We start from the raw sequence: 27386 nt of genomic DNA, 5'->3' as shown, positions 1-27386 counted from the left end.
TGAAGCCCAAAGTAACATTCGGCTACAATTTTGGTGGTCAGTCATGTGTGAAGCAACCAGTGGATATATACTTTTTACTTATGTTCTATACTCTCAGATTTTCAATGTAACCCAATGGTCCTTATTGGTCTTCTTTGCTTTTTATAGCCTAACCACCTGTCAGTTTTGGGGGAATTATATTGATGTCAAACATAGTTCCCATTGTTGGCAGCAACCTTGCAACCAATACGGATCTAGTCTCCTGGAGAAAGAAGGCAACAAGCATGAATCGGCCCTAACTCAATATTATGTCCGCGAACTACTCGCGGATACAAACAAATATCCGCCCCGGATCTCAAGGTCAATCTTACAATACCAACAGTGAGCATCGAGCTATATGCTATCACTGAAAGATTACAACCCACCATCTCTTCAATGAACCGGTCGACTACCACCCACCATCTATGTCATAAGTCTCGAACTCGTCTCTGCATAGATAATGCAATGTTTGCTGTCAACAGTTGCTTCATGAACCCCATGTCTATCTCTCCAAACAATGTCACACAAGATTGCGCGCGACACGGCAAACTTGTTCTCGCCGATCCCGATTCTCTGTACAACTCGACCCAGAGCGCTCCCGTCTTTCGAACATTGTTGACCATCATATCAGTAATCCTAAGCGGGAAACAAGGAGACCAGACCTTCCAGGCTGACGAGATGTGCCCCCACGAGGATTTGAGTGGCAGGGAGACTGGCGTGCATATCATTGACGGGATGCTACGTTGTGATGTCACGGCACAACTGCAAGAGTTGGCAGGGAGATGCTAACTGATGCATGTTTCTCTGGTGATATGGATGTTGTGGAGTGTGTTCATGTAGTATCACCAAGGAAGTTGTTGATAGGTCGACGATAATCGGACATATAAGATCCTCCGATTTCAAATATTAGCACCTTTAGTTGTTTTAATAAATGAAATAAACATATGGGTCCAGTCAACTGCTACAAGCTACTAATCTACTGAATAAACCACAGAGCTAAGTGGTATGCGAACTTTGCTGCAAATATCTCTACCGTGACAGCGGAAACCACCCGCAGTCCTGACAGTTCAAAAGCACAACAGAATGCAGCGCGATGATCTTGCTGCAACCTGTGTATCTTTCCGTATGTCTGGAAGACTCATCTTGGCAATGATCATAACTCTTCTCCCCGGTCTCCCAAAACTGTCAAAGCCCCGTCCGGAGAGGTAACAATGAGGCGTTGTTTAAGCTACACACTGAGACATACAGACGGCATTATATCGGCATATGTTGCAGCTCCGATATGATACGGATTTCGTATATCGAGTTGTATTTCAACTGAAACATCAGTATTCCGGCAGTCTATTGTTTCGTTTGTTTTTGTTAGTGTACACCCCTGAGTAGACAACTCCTGTATCCTCTACTCCTGAACTGAAGGCAAACAAAATTCTTTGGACAAGAGGTTCTCCCTGTACGCCTTTATCGGAGATTATATGACACAGCATATCTCTCTCCTCCAGTTCAGGGTCCACCCAGCATAACGCCGTATAATCAAAACCCTGTCTGTTCCCTCGCCACCACTTGCCTTCATAACGTCTCACAACTTAGCGGCGATCTCGAGAAACTAGCTCTACTCCTTCAATCGTCGGGTAGCCGATGGGGACTCTATTTACTACATGTCCAAGGTGCCGAGTTACACAATCTGCTTTGTGAGAGGACAACCCCATATTCTGAATGAATGACACTTTGATAAAATGATGTGTTTATCACTGCAGATGTTTCATATTTCAGATCGACGATCATATGCTTGTTTCTGGTAACATGTCTCGGTAAAATCAATAGGGTAATTGATTATGCTGAGGAACAATGTTGATCACTTGGCTCTTGTAATGGTTATACGCAACCCAACACGGAGCCCAACACTTGTATATTGCTTGACAACCAAAAGTAACTATGAACGATCCGGTTCTTAAGGAAAGACTCTGAGCTATTAGTAACACGATATTCATCAAGCTCCCGGTATGACTCCACAATGTGCTTGTCCCATATCAGCCACACCTGAGTCGTTCAGACCCCTCCATTATGATACCGGGCCTTCAAATACAAATTAAGCATGGTCCGATTATGTCCTCATCTCTAGTTACAGTTCAGAAAGATCATTCATGAATCATAAATGGAGTCTTTTCTATACCATTAGTAGTAGGCCTAATTAGATACTCTAAGTGGCGGAGGCAGTAGGTTCCTCGGTCGAAGTAGCAGAGTCGGTAGAATCAGCTGAAGGCGTAGGGGTGTCATCGACGGGGGCGCCATCGACCGCACTTGAAGTGGTAGCTGCTCCAGTAGCAGTTGCAGTAGGCTCAGTAGAAGGCTCTGCAGAAGTGACCGCAGCAGACGAGGGATCTGCTGCTGAAGTTGGGTCTTCAGCAACAGGGGTTGCTGTAGCACTTGTAGTGACTGTTGTTGTCGCGACAGTAGGAGCTCCAGTGGCGGTAGTAGTCTCAGTAGTTTCTGCAGAAGGGACCGCGGCAGATGAAGGACCTACTGCCGAAGTTGGATCTTCAGCAATAGGAGTTGTTGTGGCACTCGTAGTGACTGTAGTTGTGGCAGCTCCAGTAGGAGCTCCTGTGGCGGCAGAAGTAGGATCAGAAGAGGCCGGTGCTGGGGAAGACGTAGGGTCTGAAGCAACAAAATCACTAGCAGCAGTCGTAGTATCCACGGGTGCTACTACTGTGGTTGTAGTAGTAGCAGCCCCAGAAGCGGCTCCAGTAGCTTCAGATGTAGGGTCAGAGGAAACGGCTGCGGGAGATGAAGTAGCAGCTGGAGAGGAGGTTGCTGGAGCGGCTAAGGAGGATGGAGCTGAACCATCGTCAGCAGATGAAGCCGGTGGTGAGGATGCAGCGGCAGAAGATGTGGACACTGACGCAACAGGTGTGCCAGCAGCACTCGTAGTATCCGTTGTGGCTACTACTACGGTTGTAGTAGATGCGGCTCCGGAAGCACTGACCGGGTCCGAAGAAACAGGGCTTGGTGAAGCGACGGGATCGGACGTAGGAGTCGCGCTGGCGCTTGAGGCCGGAGTATCAACAGTAGATGTCACGGTAGCAGTAACAACTACTGTAGAAGTTGAGTTAACAGTATCAGTCACTACAGAAGTCGCATCGACAGTCTGAGTCTCAGTGTTGGTCTCTGTAGATGTCACATCGGTGGGAGTTTCGGTAGCGGTTACAAAGACAGTCTGTGTTGTTGTCACAGTGGCGGTGCTCGTGTCGGTAGCGTTGACAGTTGCAGTAGTGAAAACAGTGTCAGTCTCGAAAGCTGTTGCTGTCGTGTTGACTGTGGCAGTACTGTTGACAGTTGAGGTCACCGTGTCAGTCTGGAAGGCTGTAGCTGTGGTGTTCACTGTTGCGGTAGTATTAACAGTTGCAGTAGTGAAAGCTGTGTCGGTTTCGAACGCAGTTGCTGTAGTGTTTACAGTTTCTGTAGTAAACGCAGTATCTGTTTCGAAAGCAGTGGCAGTAGTGTTGACAGTTGAAGTAACAAACTCTGTAGATGTGGAGTTAATCGTTGCTGTTGCAAACACTACCGATGTCGTTCTGACTGTTTCGGTGGTATTAACTGTTGCAGTAGTGAAAGCTGTATCAGTTTCGAATGCAGTGGCTGTAGTGTTGACGGTCGCAGTGACGAAATCCGTGGCCGTGGTGTTTAAAGTTGCAGTGGTATCAACAGTAGAAGTAACGAAAGCCGTGTTGGTCTCAACGGTTGTAGCCGTGGTATTGACAGTTGCAGTAGTGTTCACTGTAGCAGTGGTGAAAACTGTATCAGTCTCAAAGGCTGTCTCTGTAGCATTGACAGTAGAAGTCTGGGTCACGGTAGTTGAGTTTGTGACGAAGACAACAGTTGTAGCTGTAGTTGCGTCGGTCGACGTGGTGAAGTCGGTCTCTGTGGACGTGAATAGTACCGTAGAGTTGACTGTAGCACTCTCGGTGCTAGTCTCGACATCAATCTCAGTGGTCGTGAACAGAGCTGTGTTGTTAACAGTTTCAGTCTCGGTGCTGGTCACCTCCTCTGTCTCTGTAATGGTAAACAGAGCAGTAGAGTTGACAGTTGCAGTTGTGGTGGCAGTGGCAGTGGCCAGATCAGTCTCTGTAGAAGTGAACATGACCGTTGAGTTGACAGTAGCAAACTCAGTCTCTGTGGCGTTGACAGTTGCAGTACTTGTCACAGCAACAAGATCCACCTCTGTAGAGGTCACAACGGCCGTTGTGTTAACGATATTGGTCTCAAGCACAGTGTCCGTCATTGTAATAGTGCCCGTCGCCGCATCAGTGACATTCATCGTTGACAGAACAGTAGTAGTCACATCGAGGGTTGCGGTGCTTGCTAAGGCGTTCTGTAAGTAGATGCTCTGTATTTGCCTGACTCTTCTGCTACTTACCCGGTGGGCAGGGGACTGCAAGGGCAGTCTCGGCTGCCAGAAGGCCGAAGCCCACCAGGATATTGAAACGCATTGGTTCGGAAGAGCTGTGCCGTGTAGTAGAGGTCCAAAGGAGACTGATAGAGAAGCAGGGATCTCTCAGGATTCATGAGACTTTATAGACACAATGTCACTTGATCCTGCGAATGAGACCGCCTTCTGCGATCATGTTGTGAGTTGAGAGCCATGGCGTCCACTTCCCCTCAATAATCGGACCATATAAAAAGTTATTGCCCTTTAATTCTTAGCCTCGGATCTTTTCCCGCCAGTTCTTTGCCTTCAATGTGTGTTTGTTGTTGGAAAGATGCTTAAGCCCTTCGCATATTGAGTTGGTGGAGGTATTGAGATGGCGAAGGGGGATTTCTGGCTTGGCCGAGGATATATTTGATACGGGAAATAGGCTGATATGATGATTCTGTCAACAATGAAAGTGATTGCACCATATGTTGAGGCTGAACTTTGAGGGAAAATCCCTGCGGGGATGTTGAGCATTTGAGTCTCTTGAAGATATATCTGGTCGAGATTAGAGACTGCAATGGTACTATTTCGATATAACTATGCCGTGGCCTTACCTGGAAGCATATTGAGTATCTTATGCCTGATTATCTGTACTCATAAGATGTGTAAGTTCCTTGTGGTCGTCGAGTTGATGGTTGAGGGAAGGTTGAGGTTAATCGGATTAAAGTGGGACAGCTTCCGGCGTTTACAAACTGAGCCCCCGCTACCGCCCCGCCCCGCTCCGGGTTCCGGCTCCGACATTCACATCCACTGGTTAACCACTAACCATAAAGGTATCTCAACAGTTTGATACACGCATCACCGTTCCCTTCATTGATGAATTGAGTTTGCACTTGAGCTTCCTATTGGGCGCGCTCTCGTATGAAAGATATCTCGTTTGTTTAGTGAGTTATACTTTGACCTTGGCGCCCAACATTCAACTCTGAGAAAGCCAACAGCCGCGCGGTAAATTTGAAGAGACTCAATGGCCACCTGCCCATCTGTTGAGGGAAAATCAAATTATGAAAATGCCAATCAGATGGCTACTAGTTTCTACAGAGTTCGTGGTCTCTATCTAGATATAAACGAAAACGTTAATATAAAGACTATAGGGTGGGCATTAACCTATATCTGTCACGTTTTGAAGCAACATTGGCGGTGAGAATAGAATCTATCAGCGTCATCTGTTTAATATAGTAGGAGGATTCTCGATTGGGACAAGAGTCGATAATGCTATCAACTTATCAAAGATACATAGTATTTCGTCATTCGGACTTGCGGATGCTGACTAAATTAGCCTGCCCCTCCCCCACGTTTTAGGACATTTAATGAAGCTGTCACCTCATCTTGGAGCTACACTCAACAGGACATAGCATAACATATCACCGCCAAGAACTCAGAATCCTTCCATCAACGCCCGAAGCTTCCCTCCACTGGCTTTAAACTACGCCCGTAATTTATATTTATTATTCTATTCTTAAGTTTTCTGGTGTTTGTGGATAACATACTGGCTGTCTATCGTATCGCCACCTCCATCTTATCCAACCTGAGCTCAGAGAGCCATAGTCTATGATGATGACGACTCACGATAGCTTCATCGATATTCTACCAAATGAAGTGAATTTCCCCCAGAAAACATGAGACATTTCAAGGAATTGACTTTTCTTTTAGACTCTCACCTCAATCTTGGCTCCGTTCTCAACTCAAGATTTACTCTCTTTCGCCCCGATTAACCGCCGCATCTGCTCTCTTGTCACTCGTCTCCTTCGCCAACGCCTGCTCAAAGCTGCGCCCCTCCCAGACAATAAGCTTATTTTAGAATGTTACCACCCAAGCGATCAGCTTTACACACCTTATTTGGCATGTCGCTACCAGGGTATCGTGGCGCAAGACGGCCAGCCCATCAGTGAAGATACGCCCGAGTTGTCTGACCTGCGAGCTTTGTATGCCTCTTACAAGCCAGTCTTTGCACCCGAGAACCGAAGTATCAAGAGGAGCCGAAGACGTCCCACGGAGGCGCAGCCCTCTGATGACGTTGCAGACGATACCGCCACTCAAGACGTGAACCTTGATGATGGGGAAATGTTCTCTCAGCTTTGTGCTGTTACGAACCTTGTCAAGGAAGGTCCAAGGAGCGGACTATTCATAAGCCATGTCAACATTGTCGATGGGGTCATCCGCGTTTTCCGAAAGTGGCTCGCCAAGATGGCCAGCAGACAGGATAAGTCCCAGTCCGACTCTGAGAATATTCTATGGATTGATACGCATAACAACGTTGGCATACGATTCAGCGTTGCGCCGGCAGCATCTGAAAATATGCCACTTATCTCGGGTCCAGATGATGATCCACCAGTTCATTATAAGCTCGTGTATGAAGGTATGATTCTAGTTCATCATTGCTCGATACTTGCTGATTAGTGGTAGAGTTGCTCGTAAGGGCGAGTACTCTTCTTCTGGCTGTGGAGCAATCTGCGGTGCAGGAAGTTGGAAACTCTGGAAAGACTCTTGTGATTCACGGTGCTGCCATGTAACCGAGTCGAACGCGTTGAAACACTTATACATGACTGTTTCTCTTTGAGATTTTCAAGATATGCCTTCAGTTGAAAACATTCCATGTCAGTTGTCACTCATAGATGCCCAGTTATCGTCAAGTCTAGTATTCTAGTCTAGATTGCGATACACATCGCCGCTCATCACAAGCCATAAATCTTATCAGCGTACATATAGGCCAGACATAAGAAAAGGATTCCTTCTAAAACCTCCCCCTCAAAGACTCGCCGATCTCTTGCCCGGCGCCTCTCCCATTCTTCGCAGCTCAACGTCACTACCGGAGTCTGTGTCGTCCAGGAAACTCTCGCCGCTTCTCCCAACATGCTCATCATGCTCTACCCGCATCTCAATCATCTCTCTATCCAGCGCCTGAGGATGGCGCAGGTTTCTGTACCACTCTCGAAGAGGTTTTCCACTCGTTACAAAGAAAATGACCGCGTTCCAGAGTCCTTGGAGGGGAAGGACGGCGGCTGTGGCGACGTGGTACTCGTAGGGAGACGTACCGACGAGCCAGCTGTGGATGCGGTTCAGACTGCTCGGGATCCAAGTCACCAGCACACTAAGGGCGAAAAGGAAGCTCGTGCGTAAGTAAGCCCGCTTGATGGGATCGTCGATGACGAATTTGTTGACGGTTCGGTTTGTCGCTGATGTTATGCGACGGAGAGGGGACATGCTAGTTTGCTCTCTGCTGTCAATACCAGGAGATATGGAGGTCGAGAAGTAGTGACTGTGAGATCCCTGGACAATATGTGGGTTCTCATCAAAGGAGACCTGAGGTGACGATGGACCAGCAGTGTAGGCGGGCTTAGGTTCACTAGGGAGATGGTTCGCTGAGGGTGTTGAGTGAACAACCTGGACTTCAGTGACGATAGTGCCGTAGAAGCAGTCTTGAGGGACTGACAGGAACTCGACTTGGCGTTGCTAACAAGTTTTAGCTGGATAGGTATTGTTTATATCAGACAGACTTACAGCTTGGGGCTGGGGTGGCTCAACAGGAGCTGGCTCTCGGCTCTTTGAGGCAGTCAAACTCTTGAGTTGGTTTCGAGTATGGAAGACATGGTAGCCAACCATGAAGTAGAAGATGATCGAGCCAGCGATACAAACCCAGATGAGCATATAGTAAGTGTATATACGGATTCCTTCCCAGTCTTGGTTAACCCAGCACCAGATCTGTCATCGAGTCAACAACAATGCCCCTTTGTTTTGATACCCACGACAGACTTACAGTGGCCTCACCAAACACAAGGCCGCGGTTCGGGTTTCTAACCAGAAGCAACGCCATGGCAATAGCAAAAGGGCCACCGTAACAAATGAGACAATATATCCACCACCATCTTCGGAATGAGTCGGGTTTGGCGCGGAAGAAGAAGACGAGGAAGACGTTGAATGCCATGGCCAGAGACCACCAGGGATCAGACTGCATGAACCTACATGAAGTCAGTGATAGTCCAAGGAGAATGAGATTATGAGAGGCAGCTCACATATGGAACATGAAGCTCTGTGCCTGACAGAGAGGCGAGGCAACACCCAGTTCCAATCCATCCAAGGCGATGATACTCGCAACACTTGCACCAACATTCGCCACACTCGCAAACACGATGAAAGTGTTTTGAACATTTCGAACTTTTGGAACGAGCGCGTACGCGACGAAGATACAGAGGACAGCGACCAAGCTGATAGAGCCTCCTATGCGCTCAAACAGCACCAGCGTGGTCCTCTGGGTCGGTTCAAGAAGCTCCAAGCCTCTTTCCACAACGAACTTGTGACTCATTTTTTTTATAGTGGTGCTTTCTAGTTTCCCGAGTCCCCGAGTAAGGGAGTGGGGGAGCGAGTGCAAGAAGCAAAAGAAATGATTGGTATGAAGCAAATGAAGGTGAAAATTGAGGATGAAGAGAAGAGAAGGGAGCAAGAGGGAGAAGAGGAGGAGTGGGGTGAGGGAGTGTCAAGTGATGCCCCTTTGCGTAACTCGTTGTTCAAATGTGGAAGACAAGAAGAGAAATTGGCGATAGCACAAGAGAGTGAGAGAGCGTGAGAGAGAGGGAAAAGAAAAGAGGGATAACAATGGCTTGAGTCGTCCAGAGAGGGCCAAGGTCGAAGCGTCGTGTTACATTAACGCGATGCAAGCACCCGTTTCTGCCGTTGCCGTTAGACGAGGGATCTTTTGCCTCTTTATGTTTTTGGACTGTGAGAGGATGATTTTGATTTTTCGACAACCGAAGACCATCTGTGGTCTCGGCGGAAATAGAAGGGCGGGGGAGATATACAGACTGCAATAGCCAGCCTGCTTAATAGAATGTGTTAGTTTGACCAAACATGTCATATACACAATCTCTTGGCTCTGCAACTTGCCTTTTCTCTTCCGCTAATTCTTTCGAGTTGTCGCCCTCCAGGAGAAGGAATATCAGAGAGTGAGTGAATGTGTGTTTCTTCTGAATTCCCACCGACGGTTGAATGATAATGTTGGCTGAGGTTGGCTTTGCAGTGACACTGACACTGACACTGATGGCCAAAGCACCCTCTCTCTCTAGACGACACAACACAACTCGAGATATCCTATCTCTTAAGAATCAAAATGTCACCAACTGTCAATCCCTGTTACGCTCACATCGGCCAAACCCCAACTTTATACTATCCACCAACACCCATTCCCCCAGATTCTCATCCCCAGATTTGTCCCATCTCCCATTGATAGTCTCAGGTTTCAACCAAAACGGTCAGTCCATACCAAAAACGGTGGCTCTATAGGCTACTACTCGACTGTTTCTATGCACTGTTGGTCCTCTCTACGATCCAAACACACAAACAAAGGCGCCCCTCGAACGAATCTCGACGTTGCATCTTCCACCCCGCGATCTGAGGCTTGGCCTTGGCATCGCCTGTGCGTTTCGCTAGTCTCGATCTCTAAATAGATGAGATGGCATGGTCCCAACTTTCAGCCTCCCCGGACTCGGGGAGACCTAGCTTCTCCTGACTCAACTAAACTCTATACAAATCGAGATGACGAGTCTAGCAGAGCTGATGTTTTTTTAACCTAGCTTTAGTACGTTTCAATTGCGGTGAGAGGGGTAAAAGAGAAACATGGGCTTCATTTTAAAGGCTAGAGCTGTAAGCTCCCGTGGGCTGAATCAGAGTGTGACATCACCAGCACCTTTCTCGGCGCAGACTCGAGCTCGATTAGCCTGTACCTTGCTGATGAGGCTTGGACATCTATCGTTTGGAGCAGGCTGATTATGAAACGTGGCGGGTGGCTGCTGCGACAAACAATAGCCTTGATCCAATTACTCTGCTCTCCTTGGCACATCTATTGTATGTCTAGGCAATGTCTATGTCCATGTCCATGTCTATGTCTATGTCTGCATGGCATAGGCCATTCTATTTCAGGTACAGGACCAACACGGTATAGGTCAGCAGATCCAACTGCATATTTGCCCTGTTTATTTGCTTCTCTGCTCTGGCTGGCTGAATCTCAAATCACGCTCTGGAATGCTATGCTCACCTACTTTTCTAGAACATCAAAAGCCCATTCAATTGGCTGTCTCAAAGACAAACCCACAGCACAGTTTCTCACCTGTAGCTCTCGCATGAGAGAATTATGCACACAGCCGTCACAAAATGCAGAGAAAAGAGACAAGTCGGGTAGTGCATCGATTGAGCTCAGAGCCACTTTACACTCTAACTAACAAAAGAACTCAAAACTATACACCCTGTATAATACCATCCACCACTAACAATCCTCCTATTTCTGACGTATCATAAACATTATTACAGTGTGTAAAGGAAATCGGGTCGCTTATCTCCCATCTCATGGATCTCCGCCTCAGACTTGCCCTCCACTAGGTGATCCCGCTCACCAGCCAACCGCGCCTTGTTCTCACGCGAGAGCAAAACATACATTAGGAGACTTCCACAAAAAATACCACCAAACATGTAGGCAAGGACGGTTCCATGTCCTGGGTAGAATCGTGGACCGTTGATGAAGACGTTGCTGCTCACAACACCGTTGAGGTTGCCCCATCCTATGACAAACCCAAGAGTGATGCCTCGCTTGTAAACACCCTCAACATTGTTGGCGACCCAACTGATCGTGATTGGAATGACAGGGTAAATACCTAGGGCACCCAGGAAGCAACCAGTGTACTGAACAGCAGGGTTGGTAGAAGCGATAAGCATGGTGAAGCCTGCCATACCAACAGGGGCAGCGCACAGGTTGAAGATGCCTCGCTTGTTGAGTCTGTCAGAGTACATACCAACGCAAATAGTAACAACTGCGGCCAAAGCGTAGGGTGGTACGCTGAGAAGCTGGTTCTTGACGACGGCCTTTTTGTCGGTGAAGGCCATGTTCTGGATGATGGTAGGCAGGAAAACGCTGAAAGAGTACAGGGGCATCAGGGGCCCCATGTAGATGAGCATACCGCAGTAGGTCTTCCAGTCGGTGATGGACTGCCAGAAGTACTTCATCTTGAATTGTTCCTCCTGGGCAGAAGATTGCTTATCGGCAGTGAGTCGATAGATGACACGAGCCCGTTCCTCCTCAGTGATAAACTTGGCATCGGTGGGGAAATCGTGGACCATCCAGAACGAGATGATACCAACAACGATGGTCATGAGACCTTCAAGGATGAAAATCCATCCCCAACCAGCAATACCGGAGACACCATCCATCTTCTGGATAGCAGCAGCCAAGAGACCACCAAAAGAACCGGCAAGAGCTGCAGCTGAGAAGAACCACGCGGCACGAGCACCGAATTCGGATCGCTTATACCAGCAGGATAGGTAGTAGTTAATTCCGGGGAAGAGACCGGCTTCTGTGACACCAAGGAACCATCGAGCAGCCATGAGGCCGTCCCAGGTCTTGACGAAGCCCATTCCCAGCATTGAAGCACCCCAGAGGACCCTGAATACGAATTAGTTTTGTGCTAGTGGTTTACTGAGGATTTAAACTCACATGATGGCAGGAATGAAGATGGATGGCTTGGACCACTTGAGCAGGACATTGGCAAGAGGCTCAAAGACAGCGTATGAGATGTAGAAAATGGTCAAAGTCAAGTTGAAATGGTGAGTGTCCATATGCACATCATCCAGTAAACCAGCGATCTTTGCATTTCCGATATTGGTTCGGTCGAGGAAGCAGATGAGGTAAAGGAGGCAGAGCTGATTGTGGTCAGTAGGTGACTTGTTATATAGTGCAGAGTTGTCATACCCAAGGAACGAGTTTCATATCGATCTTTCGGAGTAACTTCTTCTCCTGAAACCTTGTTAGTGCAGGTCATCAAACATTTGTTTCAATGCAACTTACAGCTTCCCTCGCCTCTTCCTCAGTAAGTCCAGCATAAGGGTCATTAACACCAGCAAGATCAACTTCCGAGGTGGAAGCCTTTTCCTCCAAAGTTTCCTTTCGATCGTAGTCGCTCATGGTGAGGAATCTCAAATAATCCAAGAACTTTATAGACAAGGGTTGTAGGTAATCTATCGTAAGATCACACGAGAAGGTAAAGGGTAGAAGTAGGGTCGGCTTCTAAAAAAACGTGGTGGGAAGGAACTGATGGAGGACGAAGGATGCAGAGAAGCAACCAGCCGAGACAGAAGGAGAGGAAGGAACCTAATAATGGAGGCTCAAAAGAGGAGGAGGATGGTATCTGAGCAACTGAATCTCGTCAATATGAGAGACAGACAGAAGGAGCTGTAGGGCCAAGTCAAGTATGGAAGGCAATGAACCCCAGACGCGGGAGTGACAGGGCAAGTGCAACAAGGGGGAAGGAAGGAAACCCTCTTATTTGCGTAGTATCAATGAGGCGAGAAACGGGAGAAGGAAACAAGCAAAGAATAAGCAAGTTTCCAATTCTGACTTTGTTTCTGTTCTTGATGATAGTTGTAAATGGTGGCCTTGTCTTGGACTGTTCTGGCAAGATATCTCGTTCGAAAAACCTGGGGAAAGTGGCCCCTTTAATAGTCAATTATTTCAACCTCCCCCAGGCTTGAGTCTATCCTAGCCTCACTTCTCAACGTATTAGATCCCTAACTCGGCGTGTGGAGAAGTTGGGCGCCCACGTTTCTCATCTTGAGCCAACGATGTAGGGATGATGGTCTTGTTCTTGATAGTGCGGAGAGAAAGGAATTGGAGTAGTATGCAACCATAACAACAACCCTTGAAATCCCTTGTCTCCTCCGTTTGTCCGTCCGTTTACTGCAGCCGACTATACTAACCGACGAACCACATGTCAGAATCCTCCTCGATGTATCTCTCCTCCACATTTACAGGGTATGAAAATCTCTTATGTCTCAGAAGGGGAGGGGGTGTAGAGAAATACTCGCCGCATGAGAATCTTGCTCTTCTTTTCTCTCTTGCGGGGGCTTGGGGTACCGTTGTAGGGAATACAATCCTTGCACGCATCAACTTACATTGTCCTTGACTTGATATGACTTGACTTGGGTTGGGTTGACTTGAGTTAGTTGGAAATCATTATGGAGCCCGGCAGATGGGCCATGTAACGCTAAACGTGACGCTCTTTTTTGTCTTTTTCTTTCCTTGTGTTTCCGAGCGACGGCCACGCGAGATGGCGCTCTGAGTGTGTTGGGCCATGTAACTCATGTACGAGGTGTGAGCCGTGATGAAGGGAAAGGTGAGAGAAGGATAGAGTGAGTCGGGTCAGACTAGCGAATGGTCATTAATTGGTTTACAGGGCAGTAGACTAGATCATCAGGGTTGTGGTGTAGTTTCGTTAGTGTGAAAATCACTAAACGAATCTCCAATGCCAAGTTGAAGTTTATTTTCTCCAACTTTCTTAGAGATCAGCGCCGTGTCTTCCGAGGACTAACGACGTAGTAGATAGAATTGATCGGTGTACATGTACCATTATTTCGAAGCCTGCTGAAATCGAATCGTGCATGGCATCTCATCTCATGTAATGTAATGTCATGTCATGTAATGTCATGTTACTGTGTCTCCAAATGAAAGACCTTGTGTTCAGAGATGACGGGGGACGGGCCATGTCATGTCATCCCATTCTTGATACAGACGCAAACATGTCCCTAAAGAGATTCAGATTCACAGATTCTAATTCTGGGGTTCACTGTTGGACGACTGTTTGTTCACATCTATCCCTACATTGCCTATCTTGCATCGGATCCGCTGTTTGCCTAGGCATTAGGTCCAACTATCGGAAGCGCGTCTTTCAAAACTAACCTAGTATCCCCTCATCAGTCCCAGTTTTTCTCTCTCACATTCGCTGCTTTTAACACAGCCAAGACTTTGTATCTCCATTCTCAACGGCACTTTAGTTTCCCCTCTTCTCACTCCTTGAGCCAAGATCTTCAGCCAGGAACAAGGAAGAGATCATGGCTTCATTCTAGCCCTGTATTCTCATACTAACAACTAACTAGTAAATCGTATCAAACACCTTGCGAGTAAGCCCCAACGAATCAGACACTCTCAATATATTTCGTGATACAAACCAATCTTCAAACAGCTATTCGTTCCCTCCTTTAGGTCTCCCCTCCCACGTATAGCACGGTCCAGTCCCGGTGTTTGCTCCGCACGCTACGGTCTTCCCGCCGGTCCCCGCCACGTTTTTGGGAGTGACATCGCCTGGAACATCAGCCCGCTAAACAATTTTGGAGATGGCTTAGCGCTTGGGAGCCTGCATATGACGCTTCGTTTCTGGAACGTGCCCTAGAAGCGAGGAAGAGAGTCTGTCCAGTCATGCCCTTCTGATTCTTCAGCCACCCCGTTGATGCCGTTATTACAGTATATGAGAGTAGGTCAAGACGGTGAATAGGGATTTCAGCTCGGATACGTACATATTGAAATAAAGATGTGCAAGGTGCAGTATAATAATTGACTGAATATACATCTGTGGCTGCTTGGTGATGAGACAAGCAGAAGGCTATCTCTCACCGGTGAAGCAGTTCAAATATCTATCATATTTCCACTTATTCTAGGCAACAATGATTTACAATGCATTATCAAGTATCAAGTATCAAGTATCAAATAATAATCAATTGTATTTTGATATGATAACAGCATCTCATCGTCTGCAATGCCCTCATGTTACCCCATCTTCCCCGCAATCTTTGACTTAGACTACCCGTTCCCCCACTCAAGCCATCCATAACTTCAACCATCTTCAGCTTCTCCGCAGATTCCATCAAACTCAAACTCAAACTCTCAAGATCAAATACAAACCGCGTCATTCTCGTCTGTTCTCCCCCGTCTCGTCTTTCAAATCCTCACCTCCTATTGGCTCTTCAATCTCTTCCCCTCAGGGATCTTTGGAGTGGCCTGATGGAAGGGAACCGGCGGCGCGGAGGGGAAAGCCCGTTCAACGCCGTAGCGCCCGGCTTAGTACCCGGTAGTTGAGCATTCTGGATGCCTTTTCCAGTGTAAAGTGAAGTGATTAAGCCATCGCGGCGGCCGCGGGAGCCAGCCACACGGCTCCGGATCTCCCCGTTGATGATATTCCCCCAGAATCGCTTCATGTAGACCAGGTATTCCCCAGGGTCTGTGTATCTCAGTATGATTTCGGGACGGAGATGCCTCCGCAATGTGAATCTCACTTCCCCACGATTCTTGATGATTTGTTCCTTGTTGTTCGAGATCCTGGGGATGATACCACAACATAGTGAACTAGGCCGTTCAAGGCCACTGTAAGCACTTGGCTCAGAATACTATGAGTTGATATCGCGGATTAGTAAATCTAGGCGACACCATCCAACTTACAAGGTCCTAGATCAAAGGTGAGGAAGTTGTCCGAAACTCCAAGTGCCTTATCCTAGAAAACAGCCCATTATTTCGACACACTATCGACTGAATGTAACCACAATCCTTCCAAGTCAGATTTTTCTTACCGATTCCTTGGAATTGGATCTCTCGACATCAGTCCTCGGCAAGCGTTTGTTCTTGTTCTGTATTTCCAGCTAGCAACTTCGAGTCTGTGCTCCTTAATATTGAATACCTCTCCTTTCAGTCCATGTTTACAGTTAATATGATCCTTTATTAGGCCACTCCCTGTGCTTCCAATCAGCTCTTTCAAATCGATTTCAACAAGTTAAGCTTAAATAAGCGCTTCTATCGCTCAGAAATCCTGACCGAAAGGGAGCCTGCAGGCCACGGTGAACTCCAAGATTATTTCCCGGTAATGGGTGATTGTATTCGATAGACGCAGCTGAGTTCTCATTTTGCATTCTTACGAGGATCGTTTTTCTAATTTCAAATTATCAGTCCTCGACTTGGCGAAAACGCTGAGTTACACAACGCTATAACTGTACAACACTACTACCCATGCAGCCAACCTTGCATCTGCAGCCCGTCCAGTAACAACATTAGAGTGTGGTCATTGCATGGCCAATCTCCAGGCACAACACCAAGGTACCAAAATCTACGGCGCGGGTGGCCGCAAGATACGAGATTCTGTTCTCCTATATCACTGCATCCCCTGGAAACCAAGAACTTGGTACTATTCTCGTGCAACACTTCCACGTCGGTCATCGATAAACATTCCGAGCTGCAGTCCTTTCACGACATTATTTCTTTTATCTGACCAATCGCTGATGGTTTATTCTCTTCTGCTTCGCTGACTTTGGTATGATAAAACATTGTCTACGTGGCTTTTTTTCGCGGCTTTCTTCGAGGCTATCTACGCGGTTGAAGAAAGTCCAAGCTCCTTATAGAAAGCTTCCGAACTAGGTTCTCGGCCCAAGAACTCCCTCAAGAATTCCAACTCTGGGATACTTCCACCTCTCTCAAGAACGGTATGGCGATATCGGCGACCCTCCTTACCGTCCATTGGGTTCTTGGCGAAGAATGAGTGGAACATGTCGAGCGAGAACACCTCTGAGTAGAGGTAGCCGTAGTAACCGGCATCGTAGCCGCCGATGAAGTGGCCAATACCGGCGTGCCTATTGCCCCATTCACTACATGCAAGTTAGTTTAACAGTCAAATGTTATCTCCAGTAGGTACTTACAGTCCCTCGCCCAGATCCTCAGGGCCCTTGGTGCCGGAGATCTCATGCCTAAGGGTGTTCCAAACTCGGCCAGCGTTGAGCTTCTTGACAGCCTCATGGGACTCGGGTGTGTGCACAGTCATGTCAAAGAGTCCAATAACGAGTTGTCCTAGTGCACCTATAGCGGAGTTGAGACGCTTGGTAGAGACAAGCTTCTCAATAAGCTCGTCGGGAATTTGCTCTTGAGTCTCCCAATGCTTGGAAAGCGATTTAAGCACGCTAGGTGTCCAGCACCAGTTCTCCAGCATTTGAGAGGGAGCTTCAACGAAATCGAGCACCGTGGAAGTTCCATGGAAGTAGCTGTAGCGGGTGCGGCCAGCCAAGTCGTGAATGCCATGGCCCAGCTCGTGGAACAGGGTCACAACCTCATGATGCTTAAGCAGAGAAGGTTTCTTTGGTGTAGGCTTGCTAAAGTTGCAGACAAGAGCAGTGACGGGGTAATGCTTCTTGCCATCCTCAGTGACATAACCAGGCTCGAGGTTGAAGTTGGCGTTGTGGCCATACTTGTTGTCACGGGGGTGAAGGTCCAGGTATAGGTAACCGTTGAAGCTTGAGCCCGAGGCCTCATCGTCCCACACGCTGTAGATCAGAACATCCTCATGCCACACAATGTCTTCGGCCTTGCCAGTGGGGCTGAGCCGAGCTCGCTCTTCAGGCTTGAGCTCGACAAACACGAAGCCGAAAATCTCCTCGAAAATCTTAAGCATGCCGGCAAATGTCGACTCAACAGGGAAGTACTGTGAGATGGCGGCTTCATCAACACTATACTCCTTCTCCTTCTGTATTCTGGAGTAGAACGATGTGTCCCACATGTAGAAGCTGTCGTCAAATGAAAGGCCGCGCTCCTCGTAGTCCTTCTTCTTGTACTCCTTCAGTGCGTTGATCTCCTTCGCACCACCTTCGGCCAATCTGTTTCGAAGATCGTCTAGGAAAGTGCGAACAGCAGCAGGAGTCTTGGCCATCTTTTCTTCAATGCGCAGAGCGGCATGGTTGTCGTAACCGAGAAGGCGAGCGGCCTCATCTCGGAGGGTGATGATCTCTTGGAAGATAGGAACATTGACATTCGCCTGAAGGTTCAATTAGCCGAGATTTTGAAGTTTCGTTACTCGTCTCACCTTGTTGGATTCCGCGATGGTGTACTTGCGGCGAGTATCGGCATCGATAGCATACTTGATGAGAGGGAAGTAATGGTTGTACTTAAAGGACAGCTTGACTTTGCCCTCATTTTCGCCAGTACCCTTCTCCAGGGAATCAATGTCAATGTCGTCAGAAGGAACTCCCTTGAGTTCCTCAGGAGTGAACCAGATGGCACCCTTCTCCTCGTTAAGGTTTTTCTGGGCCTTTATCTCAAGCTCGCTCAGACGCTTCTGGATCTCCTTGAAGCGGTCTCGCTTGGGACCGGCGGGCAGCCGAAGACCGTTTCGAATGTACTTCTGTCGCTCCTTCTCAAGGACGTGCGCCTGCTCCTTGGTGAGATCCTGAGATGCTCGGTTGGCGTAGGCAGCATCGACAGCGTTGAAGACATCCTCCCGCATGTTGCATTCAATGCCGAAGTCATTGAAGGCGCTCTCAGCCTCAGTGGAGGCATCGCGAAGCTCCTTGTTGGTGGAAACATGGTGGTAGAAGGTCAAGATGCGTCTCTGCGTAGCAGCCAAGTTCTCGTCAATGAGGATGGGCTCAAGCACATTGGCAAAAGACGCCTTGTTGGCAGTAACATTCGCAGTTACAGAGTCCAACACATTCTTGGTAGCATCGCAAAGCTTCTTGGTATCGGCAGCGATCGATTCGGGGGTGGCGGTGAACAGAGGCGGTGCCTGAGGAGGGTTACGATACTTGTCGGGAGCCATTGTGCTAGTAACAAGCTGTCTTCGTGATAGAATAGTTCGTGGGGCTTGGAATCTGAAGTGATTCACTAAAGAGCCGAGACGAGAGAAGGCTCGTGAGGAAGCCAGAGTGACGGCGACGAGAAGAATGAAGAGAGAGAGTAGGAGGAGGAGGAGGAGGGGTCTGCGGGAAGCACGCTTATCCAGCTTGGATACAAATATGATGGACGGGCTCGGGATGTTTCTTGCGATGTTAGCCGATTGGCTTGACCATGGATGATTGAGGCAACCTACAGTTGAAAGAGGGGCTTATGCTCTGAGACTAAATCGATTGATCCGTCTCTAGGCGTCAAAGGCGTTGAGAGGGCGTTACTGTAGATGCAGCAAGATGGGGCGATACCTTAAGTGAAGGTGCAGCTAAGGTAAAGCTCCTATGGACCCGCTTCTGGGTGGAAAACGCGGGGCAATCGGATGCGGTGTCATGATCAGGGCGGCTAATGAGTTATCATGTGCTATAATTATGGCATAATTTAGGCTTGGGGCCATAACCGAGTTTAATTGATTTATGTGAAACTGTTTATGTAAACAGAAGCGAAAGCCAATCGTAGGATTGTTTATACCAGTCGTCATAAGCTCAGGCCATGATAACTTCACCAAATGAGACACCGTCAAATTCAAGGCACATAGAGCTTCATTTCTAGACTCCTGTCCCCTAAGTATCTACAAAAATCCAACATGCTAGTGCGTCGCAAATGCGCAGCAATAATTCATCATTTCAGCGTTCCCATAGCCGATTTCCATCCATATCCATAATCAATCAATCAAGCAAACGCCGGTCCGTCAACGCAGATGCATAACCTAACCCGCCCATATCTATACATTGTCTAGTTGGCGAGAATGGTTCGCACGAGGTCTGTAATTGTATCGCATTAGCTGCTGCCCCATTGGGTATCAGGTATTGCAGAACTTACCAGTGTAGTTGACCTGGCCTGAGCTGGTGTCAACGGCCTTGAGGAGCTCATCGACCTCCTCATCAGTCATCTTCTCGCCCAGGTTTGTCAGAATGTACTTGAGCTGGCCGACGCCGATGAAACCCGTCATATCCTTATCAAACACTTGGAAACCGCGGCAGTATTCCTCAGGCTCGCCGGGATCGCGGAAGCCGCCGGGGCGGTTCAGAACACGCTGGAATGTCTCGAAGTCGACTGTGTCGCCAAGGTCAGCTATGCGCTTTTAAATCGCATCACGGGAAGTGTACTCACATTCACCACCGACATTCTTCTCGAGGTCCTGGATCTCAGCGAGGGTAGGGTTCTGACCGCAGGCGCGCAGCAGATCACCGAGGCTGTCAACAGTGACACGGCCGTTTCCGCGCTTGTCGAACAGGGCGAAAGCCTCCTTGTAGTTGGTAGAAGCCTGAGAATCGAACTTGTTAGAAGACATGATTGCTTATGGATTGATTTCGAGGCTCGAGTGTATGTGGAAAATGCGTTCTGAAGAATGCGATTGAAAGTGTTGCTACTCGGTAGTTGTAGAAGTATGCGAGATGCAGGTAGAAAAACCAAGGCTTGTGCCGGGCGAGCTGAAGCAAAACCAACTTCCAACTTATTCGGGCGGCCAAACTGTCGAATCAGAGGGCGGGGTGCATTGTTTACGTGGGCGAAGAAAGGGGTGTCCGGGGCAACTGAGCTCACTCACCATTTTTGGTTTGTTTTATTAGAGGGGTTAACGTTGACGTTAGTGGGTGTGGGTGTGGGTGGCTGGTTGAGTTGGTGACACAACAAACAGTTGCTATAACGGTCGAAAGATGTCTTTGAGATGGTTCTCGAGTGCAGGAAATGGTGTTGAGAGGTTGAAAGATGAAGAAAGAGGAAAAGAGGGCCAAGATTGCATTCCGTTTGCATTTCCTCTCCACGCTCTGGCCTCCCTGGGCTCTTTTCCCATAAACTGACGGGGCAACGGGGTCATCCTATGGGCCAAAGCCAGCCAGGCCTGTAGGTCCAGAAAAAGCCTGCGCACCCCTATGCTGGTTCATCCACCAAAGCTGTCTGCCTCATTATGTCCTCTTTCTGCTAATGCCGTTTGGCGGTGAAACTATTGAAACCGGAGTAAATAATGCAAGACCCCTTTTGGATGAATCAAAGTTATGTCAAACATTGGCCCAAGAGGTCTCTCGACATAAAAATCAACTGCCGAAGTCGCAGTTCTCAGGTTTCGATACATCTTGGCAGAAGCTCTTCCTGGTGAGGCTATCGTGACACTGGATGGAATCCATCCCTCCAAATGCAGCAGAGCCTCACAAGGACCCTTTGTATTAAAATGGTCGATTAAGGCTGCCAATACTTGGCTACACTCCCCAATGAACCAACGTTTTAGTTTCAATGTTTCACTTATGCGAGCTAAGAATGATCAAATCATCAAACCGTTCACTACGTATCGATTATTCTTGGTTATCCATTTCCCTATATACGTCGCTGCAAAGCTTCATCTCGTCTTTCTACGCCGACAACCCTCTTTAATTGATACCCCAGAACCTTATGTTCTGAGAGATACATGCCGTCATGTTTTGAGTGACCCTTCTGCGGCAATTCAATAACCAAAACTCTATGGACTATCTGTTCTGGCGACTCTAGGTCAAGATAGCCTCACTACTCTGTGTCTACACTGAGGTCTACACTGAGGTCTGATTAATTTATGCATACCTTATACCTGATAGCCACTTCGGATAAGATACCCCAAGCTTTGCAAACCCTGAGATTGCTGCTACCCTTCATGTGACATTGAAATTTCCAAAACGACGTCATTGTAATCGCTTAATCTCTTTTGAATCCATCATGGGGGTTTCATTTCATCCCGCGATCTCGGAAATTATCTCTTGGCTTGAGTCTTCCCAGCTTTGGCTAGCATCATTCAAGTCCTGGCTAATAATGAAGCTTATCGCAGATCATGCTCGCTTGCTAACTACCGATCATGATCTGTCCCGCATTGTATTTCATGATTCAAAGCCGTTGTTGGTTACCCTGAACACTGAGGCTGAATAAACTTGCAACTTTCCAAACTCGCACTTCTGCTGCAACGGGAAACTCGATAAGGTCTTCAGTAGATTAGATGAGTTACCCCAATCACTGGCATTGTCTTTTCCATCGTTGTATATGCTGCCTCTGAAGGATAAAATGATTCGAGTTGGCGTCTGTGCGTGAAAGAATTCTTAACTTTCGAATTGTTGAAGAGCATAGACTTAGTTTGACAACAACTTGATGGTCACGTTAGAATTCATAAGATAAGCAAAAAAGAGATTCAATATAAAGTGGCATCGAAATCCCTCTTGATAGATGCACAGTATCATCCGACTCAGCCGATACCTAGATGTGAGGCAGTAGACAGCTTTCCAATGGCGGTGTCAATTCAACAATCTCCTAGGAGATACATCTGTTGTACGAGGGAACTTGCCCGAATGGGGAATTGATCCAGTGGCAATGGCGTTTCACATGGAAAGTGCCTCATGATTCGCCTATAGCCTTCGAACACTGCGATGATTTATAATGGCCAGTTGATGGGCAATCAGTTGTAAGTGTGAGTGAGATATTGCGTGTCTTAAGTAAAGCCCCGCAATGTCCTTTATCCTCGGCACAAACTCACTTACAACATCATCAAACGCTTGTTCCTTTAAGCATTGAACAACATACATTATCTTCAAAATGGCAACTGAAGCTACTGTTCGTAAATTCTTTGCGTCATCTGCTTATGCCGTGGCAGGTGCCAGCTCCAACCCTGCCAAGTTCGGACATCGCGGTAAGGCTACCTGTTCATTGTATGTGATAGTATCTTGCTAATCAAGGAACTTGTAGTCTTTGCCTGGTATCTCCACCATGACTTACCAGTAACTCCCATCAACCCGGGCTCAGAGACAATCAACGCTTTGAACAAGGACCACCCTACTGTTCCTAGTGTGACCGCTCTTTCAGACCCTACGCAGACGTCTCTGTCAGTCATTACTCCACCAGCAGCGACCCTAAAGGTGCTTCAAGAGGCAAAGGAGAAGGGCATTCCGTCGGTGTGGCTGCAGCCTGGCAGTTTTGATGATGCTGTTCTCAAGTTTGCCAACGCTCCTGGGACATTTGAAGCTGTTGTTGCTGGTGATGGTGGCCGAGGTCATGAGGGCTGGTGTATCTTGGTTGATGGTGAGCGTGGACTAAAGGCTGCTGGCAAGCTGTGATATATCAATGTACGGGGTCTCAAGTCAGAATTGACGAGTCAGATTATATAAGATTTACTTGTGATGTTTGCTTCTTCCTATGTGATTGATGTCGGTGCCAAGAGATACATGGTTGAGCCAATTGATAATAATAGGTACAGACTTAGGAATATCTCGGAATAGACAGTCGACTAACCCCAACAACATTGAAATATTTTCACCTGATACTCACCGTAACAAAGCTCTGTACTTCTCAGGCCTCTATTGGTGACCTAGGGCCCTAAGTCCATGGATGTTTAGATCTCTGGGGTTGAGTTGCTGGCAGGGATCCACCAAAGTAAACAAACGCGCCAGGACCCACCCCGACACTTTGCGTTGCTTGCTTGCTTTGCTTGTCTTGGATAGATCCTCGCTCGCTACGATCACCTCTAATTCAATTCCTTCCACCACAACCATCTTTCACCGTCATTCAGTTCTATTGTGTTGACGCAGCGCGCGCCCTTGTTTTCGAGTTGAAAATATCCTCTCATGAGCGCGATTATTTATTCTATTTTCTCCTTTTCTACGTCGTCGACCGCTTGCTAGCTACTGGACCAAGCTCTTCAATTTGTTTGCCCACAATCGAAGCATCGCGTCTTGTTTTAAATACCCTTGACTGACCGCGCTTTCACGCGCAACACTACAACAACCATGTCTTTTGACGACGTCACAGACCAATTCATCACATACGAGAGCCGTTTGGCCTCTTTTCAGAAGAACTCGAAAAAGCGAGGTTCTACAGCGAGCGGAAGGGGCACAAAAGCTTTGAATTGGCCGCACAAGAGCATCACACCCGCGAGCGTACGATGACCACGACATTTGCACCATAATAATCCGCTGACAATCTTGTAGCTCGCCCGCGCTGGACTTTTCTTCAATCCTACACCAGAAAACCCCGACAATGCCACATGTTTTCTATGCCAAAAGGGCCTCGACGGCTGGGAAGCCAATGACGACCCTCTCCTCGAGCACCTGAAGCATGCTCCCGAATGTGGCTGGGCGGTTGTCGCCGCGATTGAAGCCGAGGTCGGAGATTATGCGCAACAAGATCCTGATCAGCCATATATGAAGGATGCTCGAAAGGCCACATTTGCTGGAAGGTGGCCCCATGATTCTAAGAAGGGATGGAAGTGCAAAACCAAGCAGCTGGTCGACGCGGGATGGAAGTACACACCGACTGAAGACTCGGACGATATGGCCACATGCACCTACTGCCAACTCGCCCTCGACGGCTGGGAGCCTGGCGACAAGCCTCTGTGAGTATCGCACCTTCGTTTCCCATATCGCGTGGACTGACTGGGTGTCTACAGAGATGAGCATTATAACCGATCACCTGGCTGCCCGTTCTTCATTCTTCTCGAAGAGACGCAATCTACTAAGAAATCTGGCCGAAGCAAAGCTGGACGCGCATCTAAAGCCTCGCGATTGTCTGCGCAATCAGTCGCTACAGTCGCATCTGAGGTGACCTCGATCAACGAGTCTACAGCTGCCATTGAGGACAGCGTCTTGACAACAACTTCGACTATACAGGGTGGAAAGAAGACAAAGGCTCGCAAAGCGACTACGAAAGGACGAAAGACAAAAGCCAAGAAGGAAGCACCCGTCGAGGACGTCGAGGCATCCATTGAAGAAGAAGAGGCACCAGTAACAAAGCCTGCTCGAGGGCAGAAGCGAGACAGCGCAGCAGTGGAAGACGCCAGTAGCATGGCCATGTCTCCACCTGGCAAGAAGCGTGCCACGCGGAAACGTGGCAGCGCTTCTGTAAATGAGTCGACATTGCAACACGATGAGTCGGTTGATGTCACCGAAGTCTCTGTTTCTAAGAAGGGCGGCAAGAAGAAGACGACACGTAAGGCATCAGCTAAATCTTCTCGCACCGTGTCCTCAGGCTCTGCGACCTCGGAGGTAGTGACGACTGGTTACGAGGCAACTCCTGGAACATTCCCTGATGATGATGAGATTGAGCGACAACTCGAAGCAGACCTTGAGAGACAGCTTACTGAAGACGAGGAGATAACTGCTGATTCTGATTCTGAAAGACGTCAGAGCAAGAAAGAGAAGGGAGAAAAGGCAGCAAAGGCTGAGCAACACGAGTATTCCCGGGACTATGCCATGCTGAATCCTGAGCCAGTGGAGCCGAATGAAGACGAAGTTGATGATGAACTTCGAGCTTTACAGGCTGAGATGGAGGTTGATGAGGAGCCAGCACCTCACCATGAGCCTCAACGAGTGCCGGAAATAGAACCTGAGCACTTACCTGAGCCTGAACATCAGGAATTACATATCCCAAAGAAGGGACGAAAGGCTGGAACTAGAAAAGCTTCCAAGCAGAGCAAGTCTAAGAAGGCCAAGGCGGCACCTGAGCCTGTTGAGGAAGATGAAATTGAGCCTGAGAAAGCACAGCTACAGGAGCACGAAATGCCCGAGGAAGAGGTCACACAACCAGAAACAGAGACTCAGGTTGACGAGACAACCCACAATGATAGTCTTGTTAGCACTGACACTGTTGTCAAGAAGTCTAATAATTCTCGTTTCAGTACAGGCAGCCGAGGTCGTGGACGCCCATCCAAGGCATCCCTCGCCTCGAGGGCTTCTGCCAATGATTTGGAACTAGTTGAAGCACCAGAAGAAGCTACTCCAGAGCCTGCTGAGGAGCAACCCACCAAACGACCCCGGGGACGTCCTTCCAAAGCTTCATTGGCATCTCATCCATCTGTTGGACCTGATGAGAGCCAAGTGAGTGAAGCGGCTCCTAAACGTGGTCGTGGACGTCCTTCAAAGAAGTCACTGGAAGCTCGGAAATCGATGGAAGCAGCGGCGAGCCAGGAATCCACACAGCCCTTCACACAACCGGTTGAAGAGCGCATGCAAGAGGACGTCGAAGTCTACGCGTCCGAGGAACAGAAGGACGAGAGGCCACCCTCTTCCCGTGTTGTATCGTTCGAATCGGCGCAGGCATCTCCCGCACCTCAGCCTATGCCATCATCACCACCCGCAAGTGCGGCTCACCTGGCGAACCCGCCATCTACTCCTGGGAGAATCATTTCTCCCGCACCCTCGGCTCGACAAGCAGCCATCTCACCCTCTCAATCACCCCAATCCTCTGACGCCGAGAACCAACCGCCCTCTTCCAGACTGACCACGAGTTCCAATCCCAAGAGAGTAGCACTTGCACCAGTGAACTCTACACCAACGCGCTCGTCACCATCCAGGCGCAACGTGATTGCGGGACTCCGCAGCACAGCACCATGGACAGAGTTGGATCTCGAGGCTGTCTTCGGAACACCACGTGTCAACACAGACAAGGAGAATGGCGTAGAACGATACCTGAAGCAGGGTCAGACTTTGACGTCACCCGAGAAGCAGATGACAGTGCAAGAGTGGATCTACTACAATGCTTCAGAGGCCGAGAAGAAGCTGAAGTATGAGTGCGAGTCGATTGTTAACCGATTTGAGAGTGAAGGATCAAAAGCAATGCGCGTGCTTGAGGGACTGGTTGTGGAATGAGACATGACTTTCTAGATAGATGAATGACGGATGGGAGGCAAAAGCTGGATACATACAGACACAGACTCTGACTATTGCTCTTTGATGTAACTTACTTAACGTGCATGACAAACAAGCTCAGGAATGACGGCGCTGGTTGGGATGAACATGATGAATTTTCTCAGATACTGGATTTTTGTTAATGAACGAAAGAAAAGGACTCTTGTTGAAGCACCCACAATCTTAACAAACTATGTTAGTTATGTCATTTCCTATTCGATTGTTTGAATTCAGCCTCTCATGTCGTCACATTTCTAGAGATCGACGCCGTTCTTTCAGGAACCATCAGCAGATCGCTACGTCAAAGCCTCTACGAGATTGACTCTACACTACAGCCGCATCTATGAGCTTCAGCATTCCACACAGAAGCTATGCCGAAGAAACTAGGACTTCTTATTTTTTCCTTAGAGACTGATCAGGGTACATAGCCGCCACTAGACGTTCAGTGCCCCTTGCATTCCAGGCTAAAAGCCCAGAACCCTTAAGGGTTCAACCTTTGCCTTTTCCGTCCGAGATCGCGGACATGGCGATAGGGCTTTGGGATTCTTTGGGGATGGAGGCGTTTACAAGAATTCAGATTTGAGAGAGGGTTTGGGATATATAATAGGTGGCGGGAATGCTTTTTCTGAAGCCTAAGACAGTTTCTGAATACCTTCACTCACAAGAATTACATTCATATCTCTTTAAGAGCAACACTGGTTGTTAGCCATATCCAAAACACATTGTCAATATGCTTGGCCTGTATTTTCCTTCCTTTTGGGTCTTC

The 27386-nt window shown here is 48.1% G+C and overlaps 8 protein-coding genes across 8 annotated transcripts; 3 read left to right on the top strand and 5 right to left on the bottom strand.

Annotated features, from left to right (window-relative positions):
- Positions 1 to 2215: 2215 nt before the first annotated feature.
- Positions 2216 to 4505, bottom strand: FOBCDRAFT_272294 (uncharacterized protein; the record flags this gene model as incomplete). Its single annotated transcript, XM_031179695.3, has 2 exons — positions 2216 to 4377; positions 4433 to 4505. The coding sequence occupies 2 exons, from the start codon at positions 4503 to 4505 to the stop codon at positions 2216 to 2218; spliced, it is 2235 nt and encodes a 744-aa protein (XP_031045582.3).
- A 1321-nt stretch (positions 4506 to 5826) lies between these two features.
- On the top strand, positions 5827 to 7108 carry FOBCDRAFT_28010 (uncharacterized protein). The gene is made up of 3 exons (XM_031179699.3): positions 5827 to 6085; positions 6140 to 6845; positions 6893 to 7108. The coding sequence occupies exons 1-3, from the start codon at positions 6038 to 6040 to the stop codon at positions 6997 to 6999; spliced, it is 861 nt and encodes a 286-aa protein (XP_031045586.3). The 5' UTR covers positions 5827 to 6037; the 3' UTR covers positions 7000 to 7108.
- A 126-nt stretch (positions 7109 to 7234) lies between these two features.
- FOBCDRAFT_291398 (uncharacterized protein) lies at positions 7235 to 8789 on the bottom strand (the record flags this gene model as incomplete). The annotated part of the gene is made up of 4 exons (XM_031179703.2): positions 7235 to 7939; positions 7988 to 8188; positions 8244 to 8445; positions 8500 to 8789. 4 exons carry the CDS (start codon positions 8787 to 8789, stop codon positions 7235 to 7237), a joined length of 1398 nt encoding a protein of 465 aa, XP_031045590.2.
- Positions 8790 to 10780: 1991 nt separating this feature from the next.
- FOBCDRAFT_180321 (major facilitator superfamily domain-containing protein) lies at positions 10781 to 12475 on the bottom strand (the record flags this gene model as incomplete). The annotated part of the gene is made up of 4 exons (XM_031179704.3): positions 12315 to 12475; positions 12219 to 12263; positions 11964 to 12169; positions 10781 to 11912 (listed from the first exon to the last, which is right to left on the bottom strand). The coding sequence occupies exons 1-4, from the start codon at positions 12429 to 12431 to the stop codon at positions 10781 to 10783; spliced, it is 1500 nt and encodes a 499-aa protein (XP_031045591.2). The 5' UTR covers positions 12432 to 12475.
- Positions 12476 to 16232: 3757 nt separating this feature from the next.
- On the bottom strand, positions 16233 to 19241 carry FOBCDRAFT_180318 (uncharacterized protein). Its single transcript, XM_031179707.3, has 4 exons — positions 19135 to 19241; positions 18133 to 19084; positions 16979 to 18084; positions 16233 to 16927 (listed from the first exon to the last, which is right to left on the bottom strand). Exons 2-4 carry the CDS (start codon positions 18862 to 18864, stop codon positions 16651 to 16653), a joined length of 2115 nt encoding a protein of 704 aa, XP_031045594.2. The 5' UTR covers positions 18865 to 19084; positions 19135 to 19241; the 3' UTR covers positions 16233 to 16650.
- A 272-nt stretch (positions 19242 to 19513) lies between these two features.
- Positions 19514 to 20690, bottom strand: FOBCDRAFT_158689 (uncharacterized protein). The gene is made up of 3 exons (XM_031179709.3): positions 20103 to 20690; positions 19812 to 20045; positions 19514 to 19753 (listed from the first exon to the last, which is right to left on the bottom strand). The coding sequence occupies exons 1-3, from the start codon at positions 20281 to 20283 to the stop codon at positions 19725 to 19727; spliced, it is 444 nt and encodes a 147-aa protein (XP_031045596.1). The 5' UTR covers positions 20284 to 20690; the 3' UTR covers positions 19514 to 19724.
- Positions 20691 to 22477: 1787 nt separating this feature from the next.
- On the top strand, positions 22478 to 23104 carry FOBCDRAFT_27996 (CoA binding domain-containing protein). The gene is made up of 2 exons (XM_031179711.3): positions 22478 to 22632; positions 22689 to 23104. Exons 1-2 carry the CDS (start codon positions 22539 to 22541, stop codon positions 23054 to 23056), a joined length of 462 nt encoding a protein of 153 aa, XP_031045598.1. The 5' UTR covers positions 22478 to 22538; the 3' UTR covers positions 23057 to 23104.
- Positions 23105 to 23454: 350 nt separating this feature from the next.
- Positions 23455 to 27033, top strand: FOBCDRAFT_259383 (uncharacterized protein). Its single transcript, XM_031179712.3, has 3 exons — positions 23455 to 23875; positions 23927 to 24330; positions 24385 to 27033. The coding sequence occupies exons 1-3, from the start codon at positions 23726 to 23728 to the stop codon at positions 26579 to 26581; spliced, it is 2751 nt and encodes a 916-aa protein (XP_031045599.2). The 5' UTR covers positions 23455 to 23725; the 3' UTR covers positions 26582 to 27033.
- Positions 27034 to 27386: the final 353 nt, after the last annotated feature.

This window comes from Fusarium oxysporum, chromosome IV, assembly GCF_013085055.1.
Source record: "Fusarium oxysporum Fo47 chromosome IV, complete sequence".
NCBI classification, from domain to species: Eukaryota; Fungi; Ascomycota; class Sordariomycetes; order Hypocreales; family Nectriaceae; genus Fusarium; species Fusarium oxysporum.
This window is presented reverse-complemented; position numbering and strand designations above follow the sequence as displayed.